This window comes from Clarias gariepinus, chromosome 19 (genome assembly GCF_024256425.1).
Source record: "Clarias gariepinus isolate MV-2021 ecotype Netherlands chromosome 19, CGAR_prim_01v2, whole genome shotgun sequence".
Lineage (NCBI taxonomy): Eukaryota > Metazoa > Chordata > Actinopteri > Siluriformes > Clariidae > Clarias > Clarias gariepinus.
The window spans coordinates 7,145,855-7,169,454 of NC_071118.1; the positions used below are offsets into that span (position 1 = coordinate 7,145,855).

Sequence of the window (23,600 nt, forward strand, 5' to 3'; positions counted from 1 at the left end):
AACCACTGCTGCATTGTTTAATTTGCAGGTCCAACCCAGAGACTGTATAGGAACTAGACAAACCCTCTGTGATGCCACCCATTGGTTTTCTGAGGAGCAGATTTGAAGCTAAAATGTGGGTCTAATCTGGCTAAAATATGGTTCTATATGGTTTTACCCCAAGAGTTAAATACAGTAATAGACCCCACGGAGACCAAAGCTGTTTTTGTACCAGGCTGTAAACATGTTTATTTCTGTTGACATTTTAACTTGTCACTCTATGTGGATTAACTCACTTTTGGAGCCAGGAATATGTTTGTATGTATGTATGTATGTATGTATGTATGTATAGATATGTATATGGTGTTTGTTAGGCTTATCACAAGCAAATATACAGAGACTGAATGATACATTTAGGCAAAAGAACATAGTTGCAGATAATAGTTTTAGAAGTAATCAAAGTTGCTCTTAACACATTTCCTTTTAAGCTTTTCATGCTTGAGTACAGTTAAAACTGTTCACAAAGACATTAAAATGCAATTTGCATCATCACAGCCACCTAATCAAAACCTCCTTTAACTTTAATTCCATGCACCACATCAGTGCAGAATTATTTCTTCGACATTATTTTAATGTATGCATCAATACTATAACTTCTACAAGATTTATAGGCCACTCTGTTTTTGAGATGCTTGGATTTGGGTTAAATCCATTCATTTTAAGTAATCAGTCAAATTTATAATAAATATAACTTTAAAAGTTAAAAAAGTGAGTTTTTCAAAAAATTGCTGATCATATCGTGGTCACTAAGTGAATACTGGTGCATGTCATGTTAATCTCATTCCCACAATATTCTATATGTACAGTGCAGTCATCCAGATGAATATCTTCAGGCATTTAAAAAAAAGAAAAAATCTTTATTTGAGTTTGATGTTTATATCTAGTTTCATTTAAGTGGATGCAATTGCTCTAAGTGGCATGATGTGGTCTCATTGTTATTGAACCTGCTTTAGGTCACGTGGGAGTGCAGGAGCCCCCTAGTGGCTGTGTAATGAAAGTGAGCTAACTAATGTTGCTAATCACTGACTTTTCATTTGATTTTTGGGGGGTGTTTAAAGCTTGTAATCACATGAAGTCATTGGAACAAGCAAACCAGCAACCTCAAAATATGTCAACATGAAGCATTTTTTTTTTCCCATCTTGGGAACTTGTATAATTTCAGACAAACTGCTTCACTTTGAGGTGTTTTATTTTTTAATTTTTTTTCTTTTTTTCTTTTTCAAAGATATGTAAGAAGATGTGTAAAAATGTAAATTATTAAAGCATTTATGACACTTTTTCTGTGGTTTACAGGTATCTTCTCTTGTTACTTGTGTGTACCTACTGTATATTGTGGATCTTTACCAAAGCAAAAATTCCCTTTAAAAAAAAACAAAAAAACAGACGTATAATCCTGTTAACTTGTTAAATAGGTGTTTCAAGATTCCTAGTTATCTGGCATTAAAACAAAAAACACTCAGATTAAAAGTCAAGAAGACTTTTATTGTCATTTCAGCCATATACTGTCCAGTACAAAGTGAAATGAAACAGTGTTTCTCCTGGACATACAGCAATTAACAACATTAATTAACAAAAGCTAACTAGCTAACTAAGACACCTTCTGTAATTAGCTGATTAGCCAATACAAAACAGATCAACACTATAAGTACTATATAAAAAGACAACATAAAGTGCACCTGGAAATTGTGCAAACGAGAGCAACAACACAACAAACAACATGACACAATCCAATACTGTGGTAATGAGGTAATGACATGAGGTAATGAGATGAGGTAATGAGATGAGAACAGTAAACATTTTTCGTAATTGACCAACAATCCAGCCTCATTGAAGACTAGAAATTTCTTTCAATTTTTTACTTCTAGGCTTAGAAATGATGTAACACTGGTGCACACATTTTATAAAACTTGCCTGTGTACTATATATCTCCAGCAGAGGGCACTATATAAAGGTTATTTTTATCTGTGTTATCTGAATTTAGCTAGATTCGTACAGTTTTTAAGCTTTTCTGACATGAATAAAACAAAATCCATGACATATGATACACTACTAAAATCCTCAAGATGTATAATAAACAATGTTTCTACCTTTGTAAAGCCAAAATAAAAGGCCTTACATTGTACAGTATAGTACTTTGTATAGCATAGTTTTTGATAATTTATGGTGAAATTTTGGTTTGTCTTAGATAGTCAGCAAATTAGGTGTCCCAGTTAGCTAGTTAGTTTCTGTTGATTTATGTTGTATTTAGCACCTTGAGTTCCTGGAGGAATGTTGTTTTGTTTCACTGTGTACTGAACTGTATATGGCTGAAATGACAATAAAAGTCTACTTCACTTGACTAGACTTGACTTGAAATGCAATTACTGATATATATGCGAAAGCAGTTTCTGGAGTTTGGGGCACAATTTGTTATTTAGAGTTTAGACTCTAATTTACTTATCAGAAGGTCAGCAGTTCAAGTCCCAACTCCATCAGACTGCTTGTCTGCTCCAAGAGTGCTAGATCATGTCTCACCCTAGCATATTGTAACAAGGATTGAACACATTATACAGTACTACAGAAAATAACTACAGATTAAGTTTTTGGTTTGTTAGAACTAGTTAGTGTACTTCTCCTCTGCAGCAGAGAGTTTTGCTCTTAATTCCCTGGAATGGTCTTCATGAGAGCCAGTTTCATCATGGTGCTCGAAGGGTTTTTGCAAATGCGCTTGACAATACTATTCTTGCAAGAATTGTTCCAGATCAGGAGACCTCCCTCTTTAAAAAATCAACTGACTATTATTGTTGTTGTTATAACTTAATTATCTAATACTGTTTGCCTAATACCTAATGCCATTGTTTTACAATGTAAATTAAATGTGGAAAGACCACAGAATTAAAAGGTGTTGGAAACTTTTGACTGGCAGTGTTTGCACATTGAATAAATGAACAGTGTAAATGTACAATGTATATACAGATAGTACAAATATATATAAATATATATATATATATATATATATATATATATATATATATATATATATAGAGAGAGAGAGAGAGAGAGAGAGAGAGAGAGAGATCTACAATTCTATGTGGATAAAACAGAATAGATTAAATAATAGTGTTGTAGAAAGATTACACTTAATACAATAACAGTGGTGCAGTGTAGTGTAGAGTTCAGCATGGTGATGCTTGCTTGGAGAGGAAACTGGCCCTGAGTCTGCTGGTCCTGGAGTAAATGTTTCTGTACTTTCTTCTACTGTAAATAAAAGGATGTCAAACAGTTTGTGCCTCAGATGACTCACCTCTCTGTGAGGTTGTGTAATAAAAATGTCCCGTGGCTGTTAGTGGGGATTTTGATTTCTGAAGGGCCACAATGAGGTCTCTGGTTTTCATGGCGTTGAGGGTGCAGTTGTTGGCGGAACACCAAGATGTTAGGCTTTGGATCTCCTCCCTGTAATCAGACTCGTCATTGTTGGTAATGTGCCCTACCAATGTGGTATTATTTGCATACTTGATGATGAATTATGCAGAGGCACACAATCATAAGGAAACAGGGACTAGAACAGTGGACTCAGCACACTGCGGGACACCAGTGTTCAATATGAGGGTAGAGGATGTTTGTTTGCCAAGCCTAATAGACTGAGGTCCGTCAGTTCAGAAGTCCAGAATCTAGATGCATACAGTATGAAAGTGCTGATGTCCAGGTCATGAAGCTTGGTGAGCTACGCTGGTATGTGAGTATGCTTTCTTGGTATGTTTTATGTATGTACTGTATGTATCATAAGTATATGAGATATATATTAATCATGACCATTTTTTTTTTTTACATTTTAAACTAAACAGCTAAAGCCTACATTATGTAATTTCTTTCTACCTTGTGAAACCTTTTTCTGCATGAATGAAGTTGTGTTATTTCTAATAAGCAGCTCTACTGCGATGGCTTAGTAACATTTCGACTTTGACTTATCAGGCCAGAAATTAAACAAGGCAAATTTGAACCGCACCATTTCACTTCATGTCCCAGCCTGCACGAATTGACCCTACAGGTTAAACATAATTGGGTAATAAAATGCTTTCCCTAGTGCATGTTATAATTATTTCACTACAGATGTCCCTTTTTTATGTCTTATTGCCTTTTACCTAACAAACACTATGCATTTTATTACCTCTTTATTGAAAAACCTAAGCAAAGCACACTTATGCACACACTTAATGCAAAAGCATTTTCTTTTAAACATTTACAGTACAGCACTTCTATAGGTCTTGCAACCTTAGACGAGCTGGGGATATCTTCTGACATTCACAAAGCATGCCTTTCAAATATCATGGCCTTTAGACGGGTCACACTGAGCTATTAATGTCTCAGTCTTTCCTTCTTCTTAGACGGATCATCTGCAACGTTGATCAAGCACCAGGGGATTCTGGGAGTTGGAGTGTCATGTTGGTATTACAGCTTTTGCTGGATATAAAATAATCTGAACAGTTTTAAATATTCATTTTAAATACGTTCTTCTACTATTGAACTGTTCCAAAGCGTACTCCCTGATTAACTCCTTAGTTTCAGACTGAGAACTCAAAAGCTCCGCCCTGTTCATAGAGCCCCGCCTGTTTATGAATATTAATGAGGTTGGTTTTAAATTAGCCCAGCTGTCAGGGTTAAAGCGGCGTTGCAGGGACAGCTTTGGCCTTTTACTTAGAGAGGTTCTGAGTGCTTACTGTGTTCTCACACCATCCACCATCATGTCCAAGCCACTGTCGGACCATGATAAAAGGAAACAGATTTCTGTAAGAGGTCTAGCAGGCGTGGAGAACGTGTCAGACCTGAAGACTAACTTCAACCGGCACCTCCACTTCACACTGGTGAAGGACAGGAATGTGGCCACAAGACGGGATTACTACTTTGCCCTGGCGCACACAGTGAGGGACCACCTGATTGGCAGGTGGCTCCGAACCCAGCAGAGCTACTATGAGAAGGACCCTAAAGTAAGAGAAGTAACAAAAAGTGCACGTAGTTCTTTAATTTGCAAACACATTGCAATGCCAGATAGACTTACTGCATGTCCACATTTATGTATTTATCCATTATATACAGTATATGTACTGTATATTAGCACATGTACAGTAGGGGTGTTTCTACTGGCTTAAAAATATATATAACAGAAAGTCATTTATTTATAAATCATGAAAAAGCTTACTAAACTGTACAGTTCCTTGATGATGGGGTGATACCATTTTTATATTTTACCTAGAAAGGTGTGTATCATGTAGCTTTAATTACCTTTGAAAATGCTAAATAAAGGTATAAAGGTTAATGTTTGTAATCCAGATACAACAAAAGATTTGTACCATAGTACCATTTTGGGTGTGCAAATTTATTCATTCATTCATTAATTCATTCATCTTAAGTCTTCATTAAGCATTGTATTCTGTTCAGGATCGTGGTGGATCATGGGATTACTGTGCATGAGGCAGTAAATCTTACTGGATTGGATGTCAGTCCATCATAGAGCACCATGTGTACACACCATGTGCACAAACACATTCACATGCATTTTCACACAAAGGCTTATTCAGCTATCACCGTGCTTTTGGAACCCGGGAACCTGAAGGAAATCCACATTTACATGGGAAGACCATAAATCAAAAATTTTTTTAGTCATTTATTTTTCATTTAAAGGCATATATTTCTATACCCGGAAAAAGTAGAGGCAATGATTAGATGTGACACAGATTCAAGACACTAACCTTCTGATTTAGAAATTTTACATTCATATATTCTTAAATAGTGCAGCCAGCATAGTGCATACACTACCAGTCAAAAAAATTGCACACATCTTTTAACTTCATTGTCTTTCCTGATTTTCAGCAAAACAATGCTGAATTCATTCAAAATATACAACAACCTCCTTTAAACAGTAGATACTGAGATGTGTCTGCAACTTGTGCACTGTAACTGTAACTGTCTTCATGAGAGCCAGTTTCATCATGGTGCATGATATGTTTTGCAAATGCACTTGACAATACTGTTCTTGCAAGAACTGTTCCAGAACAGCTGACCTACATTCCTAAAAAATAATAACTGCTGGTTATTTATACTTAATTACCTAATTACATATGTGCTATTGATAATTTAAAGAGAAAAAAAAATCAATATTGTTCTAGAATGTAGACAATGAATCCAAACTTGTGCCCAAACTTTTAACTGCTGTGTCCCAACTTTTGACTGGTACTGTAGTGTAGCATATTTTATATTTAATTTCTCCTTTACAGTTAATGTCCTTTAAAATGAGCAATAAAACTAAACCCTAAAACCCCATGGAGTGTAAAAAGCAATTTGAAAAAGTTTTTAAAAAGTCTAAAAGCTGTTTTTTTTTTTTCACAAGGAAGGAGCAAGATCATTTAAAGTCCATTAAAATATCTACATATATTTAAAACATAATACATACATACAAGACTAATCGCAATTAATATATTTGACTTAAACACAACAGGAAAAATAATGATGATTTTTGGTTTACATCCTAATTTCAGAGATGAGATCGTGTCCATCATTATTAATTTTACACCTGCTGAGTCAGTAGTGTTGATTCACTTATTTTATTCGGTAATTATATCATGTAATTACATTCCGTAATTATATATTATGAAAAGATACACACACTAACGCCAATAAGCTCCATCTCTCTTTTAAATGTGGGCAATGAAATTTAATCACTGAAATAGATAAGTAAAAGAGTTTGCATTTCATTTTTTTATCTAGCCAAATAAAAGGTTATTCATGGATCATTTCACTCTCTCATGTTTGTCTCATGCGGTGTGTTATTTAGTGTTATTATATTTCTACAGCTTACTGGCAATACCATAGCTTCGGTTCATTGGGGAATTTGTGGTACATTAATGTTGCCATAAATATCCATCCTTGACCTTCTCTGACCTCTTTACAGAATGAAGCCTCATCCATGTATCCTTGGGAAGTCATCTTTAGGGAAAAAGGCCTACGCTGATCCTTATGATCTTTGAGCATGTCTAACCAGCGTGTCTATTGCGCGATGACTTGCAAGGCCATGGGTAGTAATTAGCACTACATCTTCCTGACATATTAGAGAGTCTTTCACTACCCTGATGTTATATACGCATTGCAAATGTGTGCTTGCAGGAACCATCCCAGCCTTATCCCTCAGTTTACTTCATAGAGGGTACAGTATTGATTTTTTTTTTTTTTTTGCTAATATTCAACTAAAATAGCTTCATCTCACATTATATTAAAATGCAGATTCAATCTTGTTCTGTTTTAATTTAACGCTACGTTCAATACACGTTTAGCGTACAAGCCCGCTCATCTGAAACCCAACGAGCTGTTCCACCTAATGCAAATTACAGTTGACATCAAGCATATGTTCCTATTAATGTCTCCAATTTTCCAATTTGAAGTGCCACTGCACACTTCATGTTAAATATCTATACTGTATTGTTGTGATGGTGTGCTAACAGCGACAAGGGTATACTTTACCAAGCTGTTAGTAATGAATAGTTCAGTACAGTTTGGTTCCAGCACCTCTGACCTTCTCTCTTCCCACTAAGCCCAAGGTTGCAGAGAGTTTAAGGTATCCTCGCTACAAAGGTCAACAGTCATTCTGTCATATGATAAAAGGTCACTGGAGGAAACCTCTCTTAAGATGAAATCCAGGATCAAAGTTGATCATATGGATCATAAGCTGAATCTAATGAGTGCATGACAGTCGAAGCATTTGGTAAATGTTATTTTTTTTAATTCAAACTTTAATGGCTTCTGTAACTGTGTCTTACAAACTTCATAACCTTTTCTACTGACCCCAGGGTGGTTATTTTTACTGTAATCAAATGCCACTGTTACATAACACCAGTGACCTTCCTCTCCCGCTTTACACTACTCACAGACTCCCTGCACCCCAAACCAGCCCCTTCTCACACACCCATCTATACAGGGCTGTGTCTTTAAAAGCAAGAGGAAAAACCCTGAACACCATGGAAACCATGGGATCTAATCTGCACTAAACTGCTGGCCCTTGTTGGCTGGTAATACACTAATCAACCAGGAACAGTTTATAGTCCTCTAAAATATAAAATATAACATGAAACATTCTAAAAGTAAAAGAAAAGAAAAGAAATACTCACTCACTCATCTTCTATACCGCTTTATCCCTCATTCAGGGATCCAGGAGGCTTAGGGCACCAGGCAGGGTACACCCTGGACAGGGTGCCAATCCATCGCAGGGCACACACACACACACACACACACACACACACACTCATTAATACGGGCAATTTGGGAATGTCAATTAACCTAACCTACATGTCCTGGACTGTGGGAGGAAACTGGAGTACCCAGAGCAAACCCAGCAAGCACGGGGAGAACAAGCAAACTCCATGCACACAGAGATGGGAATCGAGCCTGAAAAGAAATACGATAATTTGAAAACAACACAATCTGAAAACATTTAAATAACATTTAAATAAAAAGTAGCCACATTTATAGATTGAAAGTAAAAAAAGCAATATTTATAAAGTATGTAATAAATCCAAACACACACACACACACACACACACATACACACTACAGTATATTAGTTTTACTGTATAGTGCTTAATTAATTAATTAATTAATTAATCCCGTTAAGAAAAGCAAGAGGTGCTTTTAGCGTTTCCTTTTTTTATAATTTTGGTATAATCAAGAAAAAAGACAGTTCAGCATTTTCAAATCTATTTTCATTTTTAATAAGTTGTTTCATACTTATTAGCCTTGTCACTGAAATGAATGTGATTAATTTAAATGTAAATAATTTAAAAACCATCATATAAATTGTCACATACAGAGGTAAGGATGCAAATGCAGGCTGATAAACATTTATTCATCTCAGTAAATCATCAAACATGTATTGCGAAATTGTCAGCGTAAATAGGGGTCAGGTGATCAGAAAACAACATGAACATAAACAGGGGAGGAACAGGGTCAAAACAGTAATATTAACTCAGACCAATAAGACTCAATACCTACACTGTAAAAAATCAATTGTAAATTTTACGGTAAAAAAAGCGGCAGATGTGGTTGCCAGAATTCTACCGTAAAACATACGGTAGCAGCATTATTGCAATCCTATAGGATTTGGGTTTTTCTTGTGCCACTGGGCATGATTCTATAGGACCTCTGTGCTGTTTTTGTGAGGGCCTCCACGGATCCGACTTGTTGTTAAGTGCTTCCCATGGGTGCTTGATTGCATTGGGATCTGGGAGAGTTTGGAGGCTGGGTTAGTGGCCCTGCGCTGTGGTGCACTGTGGGATCAGAACGGATGGACTGGCCTTTGGTCCCCATGGGCATAGGCAAGCCTTGGGTGGCCATAATCATGTCACTAGGTTGCTGGTGCATAGTTGTTTACTTCACCTGGCAGTGGTATTAATGTTATGGAATTTTGGTCAAGAGAAATTCCCCCATGCTGACATTCCCAGCAAACAGGGCGCATGAAGCACAGTTTAAAGTACAACTGTGCAACTGAATGCAGCATGTCACTGTGGAGAGTTGTAGTTCTTGGCAGCCTTATTTATACAGTAACCCATGTTAAATTCCTGGAGATGTAGTTTGATGCTAATTCAGGTATAGACATGACATTAATATTGTGAAATGCAAATTTAAATGAAAACAATACAGCACATATGTTATTTTTTGACTATGTGACTATGCTCATACCATTATTAATTACTGAGCATATGAAACTAATAGAGCCGCTATTGGTGCCAGTGAGTCTTATTTAATTATTTCTAGGTCTGTGCTAATAATGTTGTTTATTTTATTCAAAATTAATTTTAGTTAAATCAGTCATCTTCGGTAACCATTATATCCTGTTCAGCGTTGTAATGTTATCCATTACACTAATGCACAGTCTTAGTTGGTATGCTTGGTGAGGAAATTTGAATGTTAATATTTTGATGTACCTATTTAAAAGAAATTTGCTCTTTACAAGATGTTTAGCAGCATCTCCAGACAACTGCTTTAACATGGACAGTGCTGCTTCTCTATCTGCATATTATACAGTTTGGAATTTGTTTGCCCAACAGTGGTCTATCCTCCAAGCCTCAAAGTGTTATCATAGCATATTTCCATCATGCATCACAGTTGTGATGTGGCTTGGGTGTAGCTTTTTTGGGGGTTGTTTTATAATGTTCAGTACCTTCTTAATCACTCACTGTAGACTCTGTACAACAGACATGACCACATGAAAAGGCAGCAAACACTTTGTCTATGGGTTTTGTTATTTTTTTCTATATGGTGCACCACCCTGGACAGAAAAAAAAAATTGCTTCTTGAAGGTTTTTCGGCTATTAATGGCCATCTCCTACTAAAAAACCTCTTCAGTGTGCAAAGAAACATTTGCTTGTAGACAAACAAGGATGTTAGATTCTTTTTGTTAATGGGTTCTTAAATAGCTTGGCTCAATGTGATCAACAAATCACATGCTCAATTTCTTCTCTTGTTAATAAGGTTGCCTACATCACTTTTATGACTAAAATAAAATATACGAAATCCTTACTGCAGAATCCACCTTAAATTGAATTTCTTTAAGTAGGAATTTTTTTTTCCCGGCATTTGGCAGATCAACTTACTGTTTTTATTTGACTATAAATCCAAGTATTTTACAGGACATCCACTAGGCTTCTTCACATTTTAGCACAAAAAAAAACTGAAAAATGGCTGATTTATGTACAATAATAGTATCGTAAAATAGCAACCTTATTTACTGCAGTCAAACATTTTACCCAACTTAACTCATTAGCTATGATTGTTTGCCAATATAAATATATAGGCACTTCAAACCCGGACCCTGGACGTGCAAGGTGACAGTGCTAACCACTAAGCCACCATGCTGCCATATTTTTTATGCAAAGTCATTTACAAATGAGACCAGATATGATTGAGCTGTTTGAGAATGACATGTCTTGCTCAAGGACCCAACAGCATTTGGCAACTTGGCTGTGTTGGGATTTAAAGTCACAATTTTTCAATCATTAACCCAAAGCATTAAATTATGAGCCACCACTTTCTGCTTTCCTTCTCTCTAGCGTGTGTACTACATTTCACTGGAGTTCTACATGGGCCGCACTCTGCAAAACACCATGGTGAATCTGGCCTTGGAGAACGCTTGTGATGAGGCGACATACCAGGTCTGATCCACATTTTTCTACCGAACTTTGCATAAATTGAGCTTTGCAGCTCAGGTTTGTTAATTTTATTCAAACCAGTGACGAATTTGCTTGTGTTCTAGCTGGGTCTGGACATGGAGGAGCTTGAGGACATGGAAGAGGATGCTGGACTGGGTAATGGAGGCTTGGGGCGTCTGGCTGGTATGTACACCTCTCTTCCTCCTCTTTGTCCTTTAACAGTTATAAAATGCTCATTTCTTTTGTCACGGTTATGAACTAGATAGACAAAGAGCTTTTCGGGTTTAATGAACATAATTGTACATTATGGGCCAATTGTAGCGAATTTAATTAATTTTCAATCACCACTGATGGCATCGTTTCACTTAAGGACAACCACCAGTGATGGCGTCATTGAACATGGCGACGAAAAAGCATTAAGAGTGTAGATAATTGTCTCCTTCTCACCCTGTGCCCTCCCTATCCCCCTTCTAGCTTGCTTCCTGGACTCTATGGCTTCTCTTGGTTTGGCTGCCTATGGTTATGGTATTCGCTATGAGTTTGGCATCTTTAACCAGAAAATTTCTAATGGCTGGCAGGTGAGTCAAACATCACTATGTTCTAAATAAACATAAAGGCAGGACATTTAAAAAAAAAAAAAAAAAAGTTTCAGTACATTAAGTGTGCTAAGGTGTTAGGAATCGATGAGTCCCTATACAGGCATCAATGCACCTTGATGCATCTAATTCTCCACATCAATGCAACTGTATTACATGAATATGCACCATTAGTCCAAAAGATATCCTCTTTGATTAGTGAATTGAGCTTTGGTGTGTATAGATGGGGTGGAGTCATCATAGAAGAGGCTCCTCATCAGGATAGAAATATTTTATCATTGGATAAGGGTGGTCAACAGTTTAAAGGGGACCCATTGTGCAGAAATTAATTTTTTAGGAAATTTTACACATTCAGATTTGTGTGCATGTAAAGCAAAAAAACATGAGAATAAACATTTCCTGCTCTTTGGCTTAAAAATTTTCTTTGTCCATTTTCATTTTTGGATTGGCCAGCCAATTAGATTTTTTTCCTGATGTGACATCACAAAAGAGAACCCTTAGCTTGTCACTCAGCTCTGCTGTTCTCTAGTAGGCCAGGGCATGGTGGTAACTGATGTACATAGACACTAAAACTGTGCATTTGGAAGAGGAGTGACAAAGAGTTTAAGGTATGAAAAAAGTGCATTATCTGGATTTTACAGCTGGAGCATTAACACACACTTTGGTGGAGATCTAAGACCTGTATTAACTTGTTAAAGAAAGCGTAAAATATTATTACTTAGTATATGACTACCAAGATCTTGTTTTAAAGCCAATAATAGGAATTAGATTTAATTAATTTCCCAAAGCACAGACTCTAGCAAACAAACGGAAAGTGCTGACAGTATATCTATTGTTTAAAGGCATATAGTAAAAATTTGAAAAGGAAAAAGACGAGCATAGATGAGATGACAGGGAATGTGGGATGTGGGAATGTAGGGAACCCTAACATTGGAGGATATTATAACTTTAATGACATACAGTAGTGATGACATCCACCACTGAGACAATGTTGATTTTAAAAGTTATGATGATTTTGAAGATAAGCATGATGTTAAGCTGTTGTTGAATGAATGACCAAAGTTCAACATTGCGAATACAACCTCAAAACGATGCACGTTTAATCTTTTTTTTTTTTTTTAGCATTTATGCTAATTAACATTCATTTGCACAATGTCCGACCACCTCCATGCTCAGGTAAGTTCTAAGGGTTTAGAATTCCATTCAGATGTTGGGATAGACACAACAGCTTCCTACACATAAAGCATGTATCTCATGTCATGCATCTCTTAGTGTTGTAATGTTATCTCTCTGTTTGATCACATCTACTAAGAAAATAAGTCATATCTATCACCCTTTTCCAGTGCCTGAACATTTTAGGTTCTTGTCCCAATGTTCACAATACAATATAGCTGATTTCGAAATCTTAATTAACTAACAGATGGAGGAGGCTGATGATTGGCTACGCTTTGGCAACCCCTGGGAGAAGGCCCGTCCCGAATACATGCGTCCTGTCCATTTCTACGGCAGGACAGAGCACCATCCAGATGGAGTGAAATGGGTAGACACTCAGGTAAGCACAGTCCTTTGTTAAGTATGCAAAGATTTGTCAGACACATTGAAGACCATGTGTTCTTTGTTGACTTATTTGAACTGGCAGGTTGTGCTGGCTTTGCCATATGACACTCCTGTGCCAGGCTACAGGAACAATGTTGTGAACACCATGAGGCTGTGGTCTGCCAAGGCCCCGTGCGAGTTCAATCTAAAAGACTGTGAGTCACACAGAATTGTGCGATAAGCTGTGCACCAATTTCCTTGCTTGGAAAGAGACAGAATCAAACAAAAATGTTCCACCTTTGTGTTTTTAGTCAATGTTGGTGGCTACATCCAGGCTGTGTTGGACCGCAACTTGGCTGAGAACATTTCTCGAGTGCTGTATCCCAATGACAATGTAAGTTATCTTTATTTAATTTGATTAGGTTTGCTTTGTTCATTATTATATTCCCCCCCTCTCTCTCTCTCTGTCTGTGCTTCCTCGCAGTTCTTTGAGGGGAAGGAGCTGCGTCTGAAGCAGGAGTACTTTGTAGTCTCTGCCACGCTCCAGGACATCATGCGCCGTTTTAAGGCCTCCAAATTCGGCACCAGAGAGATCGTGCGCACCGACTTCAGTGCTCTTCCTGATAAGGTAAAGGATTAACATCCTTGTTCATCATATTATTTTGCTCATGTTCCCTGAAAAAAAAAAAAGCTTTCTTTGTTGAGTCTGTTGCCTCTCAATCCATATTTGTGTCTTTTCTGCCCTCAGGTGGCCATCCAGCTAAATGACACTCACCCAGCCCTTGCAATCCCTGAGCTGATGAGGGTGCTGGTGGATGAGGAGAAGCTGTCATGGGAGAAGGTAAAGGGAATCATCAGCTCCGAACGTTAAGCAGTTGTTTAGAACGTTTGAGGAACCTTTAATAGCACTATGTGTTGTGTTGTGGTGTGGTTTTAGGCCTGGGATATCACAGTGAGGACTTGTGCTTACACAAACCACACCGTGCTGCCTGAAGCTTTGGAGCGCTGGCCTATTGACCTCTTCCAGACCCTTCTACCTCGACACCTTGAGATCATTTATGAGATCAACCGGCGTCACATTGAGGTCAGATATGGTCTTTACATCTGGAGTGAATGATGTGGAATGGGCTGGTTGGGTTCAATTTTTTTTTTTAAATAAAAAGATATCTAGATCAAAATCTCTGCAGTTTAAAGCACATTATATACTTTTTCCTGACAGTCAGTGACCCTCATATCAGACAAAACCCATATCACTGAAAGTTCCTGAACTAGACACCAGAACCAAATATTATTAGAATGTTTAGTATAAAAATAACATTGTTAGGGGAAAAAATAGGGATAAAGAATATCTATATAATACCTATATAAGAACTGTAACTGGTCAGTTTGCATTTACAGAGTCTGTGTGTGATATTTTCTTGGTACAGCGTGTGGCTTCCCTTTACCCTGGCGATTTTGACCGCCTACGCCGCATGTCTCTGATTGAGGAGGGAGGAGTTAAAAGGGTCAACATGGCGCACTTGTGCATTGTTGGCTCCCACGCAGTCAACGGTGTGGCGCAAATTCACTCAGACATCCTTAAAGCTACTGTGTATGTATGACTCAGATGCTGAACACACACACACACATTCACTTGTCTGATCTATCAGCTTTATATTCATTATGGAACTCTTAATAGGTTCAAGGATTTTTATGAGATGGACCCACACAAGTTCCAGAACAAAACCAATGGCATCACCCCTCGTCGCTGGCTGGTCATGTGCAACCCTGGCCTGGCGGAGGTTATTGCTGAGGTTAGCATTTTTAATGCCGTTAATCTGCTAAGACATATTCACATATGCCTGATGTTTAATTCCTTGGTAAACTAAAAAAGAAAATTATCTTACTTGATTTATTTTTCATAAGTATATGTACTGGAACTATATGGACATATATGGCTATATGAACCCCAAAAAATCGGCCTTTGCAATCTAAAATGAGTGTCACCTCTATCTTTACAACATTCAGCCACTTGATTCATGTTTATAAGTGATGCCAACTTATGCTGTGTCCTATTTCTGTCCTTAACCTAGTACTGTGGTGCCAAGTTCATTTTTGGTAATGGCCCACAATATACTTGGACCCATACTTGGCTGGACCCTTTTAGTGACCACTAATAACATCACCTTAGTTCATTTATCTGCAGAAATGAATTATCAAAACCCCCAGAAACGTCCTAATTATAACCTAGAAGTGTTGGGGAATAAACTTAGATCTTATTAAGGGGCCTTGAAATCAAGCCAGGACTTTTGATTGTGCAGGATAACAGAACTCATAACAGAGTTATGAGAGTACAGTATAAACTTCCTTCCCAGTGGGCACAAACTCGTGGAAACCACGTAAAGAAGACGTGTTTTCACCACGTGGAAAAGACGGGTAATTTAGGCGTAAAAGGCAAGTCCAATTCCACGTGGATTTGACACATGGAATCCACGTGTTTTTTACCACTTGGAAAAGACATGGATATAAGCCCATGGAAAATACGTGTTGTGTTCAACGTAAATTCTGCAAAGTTTAAAATGTCTACAACATCAAGTGTAAAGCAGACACAAATTACATAAAAGTTGTAATAACCAATAATTTATTCATATTTCAAAACAAACAATACAAAATGCACATAAAAACTGGGTGTAGTGCATAATACTAAAATACCATAAAAATATGAATACTAAAAGACTAATTAAACCAAAAAAACATCTAAGAGAAGATAGAAAACTGTCTCAAACAGCAAAAGAAACAAAATTACAAAAACATTTACTTAACACTTAATAAATGACACTGCATCCAGTCTTTCTTTCCTCTTAGGTGCAGTTCGTAACCGATTGGCAATGGAGCTGAGGGCAAAGGCTTCTGTAACATCATGCGCCTTTACTACACTGTCTGTCAAAGGACAAAAATGTTTAGTATAATTTAGATGCATGGACTGCAATTTATCAATACAATCATTGTGTTAATATAAAAAAAGACACGACCACAAGGCACTATTCAATTACTTACCAGTTATTAATTTGCACAGCGCTGTCAAATGATGTTTTATCCCCTCGTGATCCCTTCATGTTTAGTTGAAACATAAGTGAATTGGTAAGGAATCTAGAAGTGAACAAACTTATCTATTTATCTTCAAAGAAATAAATGGGTAGAGTAACCACATAAGTTACACGGAAAAGTTCCTACTTCTATTCTTAGAAATTCAATGGAACATATTCTGCAAGTGAATGTTAGTGTTCACTGTCAGAACTCCTCAGTGCATATAATATATTATACATGGTGATGGTGCTGCATTTATGACAAATTATACCTGTTCATCAAATACTAGCCTGATTTTTGACAAATTAACGTTTGCAATTGCCTGTTATGCTTCGAAGCCTACGTTAGCTACATACATAGATTCACAATCAAGCTAACCGCGTCGGTTAGAACCTACACTAACTGCCACAGAACATACTAGAATATTACTGCTTACCTCAGTGCTCACCCTGTAACATCACACACAAATGTTCTCTGTATGAAACACGATTGCCACGGGTAATTTGTAACTTCAGCAGACCACAAATTTAAACAAATTTTGAAGTTTCTAATTTCTTTTTATTAGCTATAAATGTTTCGCGCTTCCACTTAAAAAAAAGGGATCCAGGAAAGGCTGATCACTGCGCATGCTCAGTACCACTCGCTAGACTGCAAAGTCACTCTGCGCAGCGACCCCTATGTGTCGCCTCTAATAGCACATCGATGTTCTAAACTTCTTTTTAGTTTGTAAATCCAGTGTACGTTGTAGTCAGATGTGGCAATTAGGCGATCAGTAACACATTTTGAAAATGCCATTTTAGAACACATTTTGGCTCATGTGTTCAACTTTAGAACACATTGGACGCGTCATATGCGTCATTTTATTTTAGAGTGTGTTTAATGTTAATTAATGGTTGTCACATTTATGTAAAATCATACAAAATATGCATTCAAAATTAGATAAAGCAACCATCAATAGGTGGTACGAAATTATTTTCCACGTGATATCCACGTGGAAATGCACGAAGAATAATGTAGATCTAAAACTCCATGTGGATTCCACATTAATTTAGAACAGGTTTTCCACGTGCCTAAAACCACGTGGAATCAACGTGGATATTAGGTGAAAATTGGTGGATCCACCACTTCACCAAATATCCACCAGAAATCCACGTGGATTACATGTGTTGTGCCCGCTGGGTTTATTTCTCTACAGTATATAGAGGATAAATCCCTGCAACACTAATGCACTTACTGAAGTGTTTCACTAGTGCTTGGGTATCATTAGGGTAGAAAGTTTGCTTAGTACGCCAGAGCCATGATCATACTGCCTGCTTAATGACTTAAACGCTGGCCTCCCAGGAACCCCTTTAATGGACCCACATGTGGAAATGGCTTGGAGTGAGGTCAGAACTGTACTTGCTGTATGTGGCAATAACAGTGGTGTTAGTGAGTGATTGTGGGTTCAGTTCCCACAGACATGTGCATCTCTTCTGCAAGTTGGCAACAAGTTATCCATCAGGTTTCAAGGATCAGGCGTTCTTTAGTAAATGTTCATGGGAACAACTGCAGGGGGCTCCGAGCCACCTAAGCTGGGGTTACCAATCACGGTTCTTTAAAACTTTTGCATTGTTCAGATGTTTTACTGCGGCTAAGAGACTCACAGCTGTACCGTGCTTGAAGTCTTCTGTAAATGTCAATCGGTTTTATGCCTTCGTTCATGAGAAAGTCCTGGTTCCACTTGAACACCCTGCACCTATTTCATGGATCTCTCTAAAATAGCCCATAATATTCACTGACATGAGATCCTAGATATACTCGATAAATTTCTTATTACAGTCAAGATATTCTCACATGCTAACAGGAAGTAAGGGATATGTATTTAGAAAAAATATAACTTTTGCATACGTATATCACATGTTGCAGAGTTTAAATTAGGTATTTTAGAAAAACCTTAGTTACAGAGCCTTTTTGTTGCTTGCTAATATCGAACCACATACAGTACTGTAGGGCCACATCATTAGCACATTTGTCAAAAGTTAATGGTTCTGAGTTTATTCATTGATTATGCCCCCTAGTGGAGTAACAGAGACTTGCTCTTTTCATTTTAGTTACAAGACCATGTTAACTTTGAACGTATGAACAATATATAAGTTGTTTGGGGCAGATTAGACCCTTTATTTCTTAAAGCCCCAGTCAGCAGGCTGTGTGTTTGACATCACTCGCCCAAACACTTCAGTTCAGCCTTAGTATTATATACAGTATTAGCATCTGTTAAGCTAGTCTTATGACTGCTTGTGGTTGTGTGTGCTAGAAAATAGGAGAGGATTTCATCCGAGACCTGAGCCAGCTCAGGAAGCTACACAACTTTGTTAACGATGATGCTTTCATTCATAGTATTGCCCAAGTCAAACAGGTGAGTATGCTTCAAAGTAAAGCCTTCAACATTTTCCTAGCCGTTTTCTCTATTACCAATGTGCATGAAGATTTATTTAAGGAACGTTTATCATGTCATACAGTATGTTTACCCTGGCTGCAGGAAAACAAGCTGAAGTTTGCAGTCCACCTGGAGGAACACTACAAGGTGAAGATCAACCCCAATTCCATCTTTGACATCCAGGTCAAGCGAATCCATGAGTATAAGAGACAACTGCTCAACTGTCTGCACATTATCACTTTCTATAACCGTGAGTGCTTTGCTCCTGCTCTTCTATTTCCCAGCCTGTTACTCAATTTCGCACTCCTGACATATGATTTTTTTTTTTTTTTTTTTAGGCATCAAGAAGGATCCCAAGAAGCAGTGGACTCCCAGAACCATCATGATTGGTGGAAAGGTGCACAGAATCATATAAACCCCCATAAACTTGACACTATGTAGTTCTCTGCTCTGTATAAAACCCATACTGTGTCTTGTCTAAGAATCCACCCTCTTAAACAGTTCAACATTTTGCTGACTTCTATCTTGAATATAGAGGAAAATTCTGATTGAAAAACTCAGCTGATGCCCCAAACTCTAATGAGAAGTCTGGAGGTTCTTAATTCATATGGTTTAATTATACCACGTTGCGCATATTATTTTCCTGAGCCAGGCAAGAAAGCACCCTGCAGGGTACGTTCAGGATCAGGAAGGAGAAAAAAATGACCACACGCAGAGAGACAAAAAAGAAATAGATCATTTAAAAAAATTTTTATTACAAATGACATGCACACTGTTTCAAAAAAAGTTATCGCTACCATTTTCTATGATCTAGTGAACATGATATAAAAATTTTTTAGCATCAGTACTTAATCATGATTATGCACAGGAGTACCCTGGGGACACTGGTTTTAAATCAGGAATACATTCTATATAAAATAGAATTCCATTGCGTGACACAGAACATACACACATCAACATACTCTTTACATCTTCTGGCAATTAAACATAGATGGAGTCGTATACTGGGAGCTAAGAGGAAAGATGATATTCACATGCAAATGAGCATGAACACTGGGAGAACATGCAGACGCGGAGGAACTCTACACAACCCAGGAAGCCAAACTTAGGATTGAAACTGACCGCAAGATTTCATCTTGCTCCATTGATTTCAGTGGTTTTAAATGTGTTTACTGGTTAGGAGAGTTTTAAAATGTTAAGTTATGGTTATAACCTGACTATGTTCTTGCAACACCAGGCCGCCCCGGGCTACCACACAGCCAAAATGATCATTCGCCTAATCACAGCAATCGGTGAGGTGGTCAACAACGACCCAGTGGTGGGTGACCGCCTCAAAGTCATCTTCCTAGAGAACTACAGAGTCACTCTGGCTGAAAAAGGTGCCTAATCATACAACTGGCACACCCATACCCGAGATCTGATTTGTGCTGAAAGTGCTAAGAAACATAATGGAAAGTATTAAAATGTTTGTTTACCCCATCCCTCAGCGATCCCTGCTGCAGACCTGTCTGAGCAAATCTCCACCGCTGGCACAGAAGCTTCCGGGACAGGAAACATGAAGTTCATGCTGAACGGAGCCCTGACCATCGGAACCATGGACGGCGCCAACGTAGAGATGGCAGAAGAGGCCGGAGAGGACAACCTCTTCATCTTTGGCATGAGAGTGGAAGATGTGGAGGCCATGGACAGAAAGGGGTGAGAGAACAGGGGGAAACTTCTTTCTTGGGGTTACCAAGGACTTGGTGAATGACAATTGGGGTGGATGAAGTAGTAGGCCATGCAATGCAAGAACCACTACTATGAAAAACATCACTTTGCTTGGGGTGCTATATTTAGTCATCACTACAGGGTTGAATTCTGTTAAGGCTTTTACAAAGTAAAAGTAGCAAGCGCATCTCAATATCTACTGTTCAAAAGAGATTAGTGCATATTTTGGATGCTTTCAGAATTGTTTTACAATGTTGAAGAAAAAAATATCAGGATAGACCATGGAATTAGAAGGTGCATCCAAACTTTTGATCTTTTAACTGCTTCATTTGAACAGAGGATAAAAAAAAAGTTTTGAGGTTTTTTGAGGTTTGTGTAACTTTAATACATGGGATGTATCAAAAGTAATGCAAAATTGGGCATAACTTTTTTATTAAGTGATATAGGTTGTTTAAATGTTGGTAGAGTAACTCTTCCTCTCTTCAAAAGTACTACTTAACATACAGTAGTCTCCATCATGAGTGATACATTTGAACCCAACTTCTGAATCCTCTTTAAAAAATCCCCTTTGTCACAGTTGATGGTCTCCCACCATGTGTTTTGTTCTCACTGCTGGTTTTCCCTTTTGCAAACTTCTTCATCCATCTATGCACATTGCTCTTGTCAATGGTGCCATCACCCAAAAACATTCTTTGGTGCAGTGAGATACTGCAGTTGGTTGAGGTCCTTTTCTTCTTCTTATTGTCATTATAATTATCTGCACTACAGATATAATGCTTCTGAATACTATAACCGTATCCCGGAGCTGAAGCAGGCCATCGACCAGATTGCAGGAGGTTTCTTCAGTCCCAAGCAGCCTGATCTCTTCAGTGGCATTGTCAATATGCTCATGCACCATGACCGGTACTTGCACTGCACCACACATGTTTTCACACTTCGCTGCTCCTGCAGCATTTTCATATTTGCTTTAATACATTCCCCCTTTATGTGTATAAAAATAAGGTACCAAGAGTTCTTCTTGCTGTATGGGCTATTTTTGTATGGCTAAATCTACCAAGGCATAATAAACATTATATAAGATAATGTTGGTAAGAACAAAGATCAAACATTGCGACCAGAGCATGGTTATTCAACTCCTTCTAGTAAAAGTTTAAGCTACTTTTTTTTTTTTTACTTTTTTTCATCCCTCATTTATAAATACCAAACCATGCAGTAAAACTTTATCTGCATTATATTGCCAAAAGTCACGTTGATCGTGCTTAAAACAGCTGTGAACACCATGCTTACCGTTTTTCCTCTGATTAAACCCCATACAGATTTAAGGTTTTTGCTGATTATGAGGACTACATCGCATGCCAAGAGAAAGCCAATGCCCTTTACAAGGCAAGTAAACTTCCTTATTATGGAGTGACCCCCACATATATACATTCTCCCATCTTTATATCAATTCTAATCTGCTTCGTCAAATAGAAACCCAAAGAATGGACCAAGAAGGTGATTTACAACATTGCCGCTTCTGGCAAGTTCTCCAGTGACCGCACCATTGCTCAGTACGCCCGTGAAATCTGGGGCGTAGAACCCAGTCTGGAGAAGATCCCAGCTCCTGATGACCCAAAATAAATCACACAGGCCATCCAAACCCAACTCCATCTCTGACCCAACACAAGCACTGCATGAGCTTTTAGGAGCAATCTTTAAAACAGATTAGCTTAAGAATTCATTAAGCAATGTCTGCCTGTATTTGTTCCCCACTGTGACCAAACATGGTCATCATGGCTTGTATCATGTCTAATTGCTTTCTCTGTTAATTCTCAATCCCTATGTCATCAGTCGTGTCACCAGATAGTAACTCTGTCAATTGTCAATCCTGATGTAGTCAGTCGTGTCACTAGACGGGAACTCTGTCAATTGTCAATCCTTATGTCGTCAGTTGTGTCTCATGCAAGGGCAAGAAGTTGATCAATACAAACTCACATGCTTCTGTCTGTGTACAAAACTCAGAAAGGTGGCGCATGGTGACAATACACTTTTTTTGTGCAAAATGTAAGATCTCTGGGTTTTTGAATAGTTTACAAACTCTTTTATAGGGAAGTCTGTCTCTTAAGCAAATACACGACATTTAAAATCATTTCCACTGTATTCAGGTTTGTCCTTGATGATAAAGCTCAATGCTGGTTTTATAGCAACGCATAAGGTACAGTTTATAAGAATGAGTCTACCTGAAAAAATGCTATTTGTTATGAATGGTTGTTCTTCATCTTGAATATGTTTTTGTAACAGAAGAAAATCTTTAAACACACTGGTGTTGCAAGGTCTCTCCAGTTTCTCTCTGTGGTTCGTTTCTAACCAATAAAGGCAGATTAATGAGATGACTGACTATTTTCATCAGTTTTTGCTGTTGCAGCATTACAGAGGTATGAATAATTAAAGGAGATAAAAGTTCAGCACTGTGTATTTATAATACAAGGGTGAGTCAAAAAGTATCCGCACCCTGGCTGTAGAATTTGTTTTAATTAGCTATTAGAAAAGACAATGCATTTTTTTTTTTTACATAATCTCCTTTTTTCAGTACTCTTTGTTCATCTGTCAACAAGCTTTCAAATTCCCTCATTAAAAAATGTTTTAGGCTGAGCTGGAAGCCACAAATGCAACGCTGTCCTCATTTCTTCATCAGAAGTGAATCTTTAACCTCTTTCAGGGGACCAAACAGGTAAAAGAGATCAGGACTATAGGGTGGATGCTTTAACACCTCAAAACTAGGTTTTTGAAGAGTGGCATCAAGATGTGTGCAGAAATGCATCTACCCTTAAATAGCAGTCCTCTGCTTTTAATCCGAAGTTCAGGCTTCAAGTTCTCCACAATGATGTCAGAGACTGACAAAGTCATACAGGAAGCAATAACGTCAAGTTATTGCTATTTAGGTGGATCTATGAGCTACTGAAGTACTTAGTGTTGCCTGCAAAATGTTTTCTTTTTGGCTTCGTTTTTGTTAAATCAATAATAAAATTAAAAAAGGTGAGAATGAACTTTTACACATGACTGTATGTGGTCGAATAGAAAGTACTTGAA

The 23,600-nt window shown here is 37.8% G+C and overlaps 1 protein-coding gene and 1 long non-coding RNA gene across 2 annotated transcripts; one reads left to right on the plus strand and one right to left on the minus strand.

Moving 5' to 3' along the window:
* Window positions 1–4,689: 4,689 nt before the first annotated feature.
* On the plus strand, window positions 4,690–22,900 carry pygma (phosphorylase, glycogen, muscle A). The gene is made up of 20 exons (XM_053479214.1): window positions 4,690–5,003; window positions 11,112–11,213; window positions 11,315–11,393; window positions 11,685–11,788; window positions 13,227–13,358; window positions 13,446–13,557; window positions 13,654–13,736; window positions 13,827–13,970; window positions 14,091–14,183; window positions 14,280–14,426; window positions 14,770–14,933; window positions 15,021–15,135; window positions 18,702–18,803; window positions 18,927–19,074; window positions 19,163–19,221; window positions 20,062–20,203; window positions 20,312–20,519; window positions 21,300–21,434; window positions 21,848–21,914; window positions 22,002–22,900. Exons 1-20 carry the CDS (start codon window positions 4,761–4,763, stop codon window positions 22,149–22,151), a joined length of 2,529 nt encoding a protein of 842 aa, XP_053335189.1. The 5' UTR covers window positions 4,690–4,760; the 3' UTR covers window positions 22,152–22,900.
* Window positions 16,133–16,913, minus strand: LOC128508018 (uncharacterized). The gene is made up of 3 exons (XR_008355851.1): window positions 16,845–16,913; window positions 16,379–16,471; window positions 16,133–16,261 (listed from the first exon to the last, which is right to left on the minus strand). It is a non-coding gene; the product is annotated as an uncharacterized LOC128508018 (long non-coding RNA).
* Window positions 22,901–23,600: the final 700 nt, after the last annotated feature.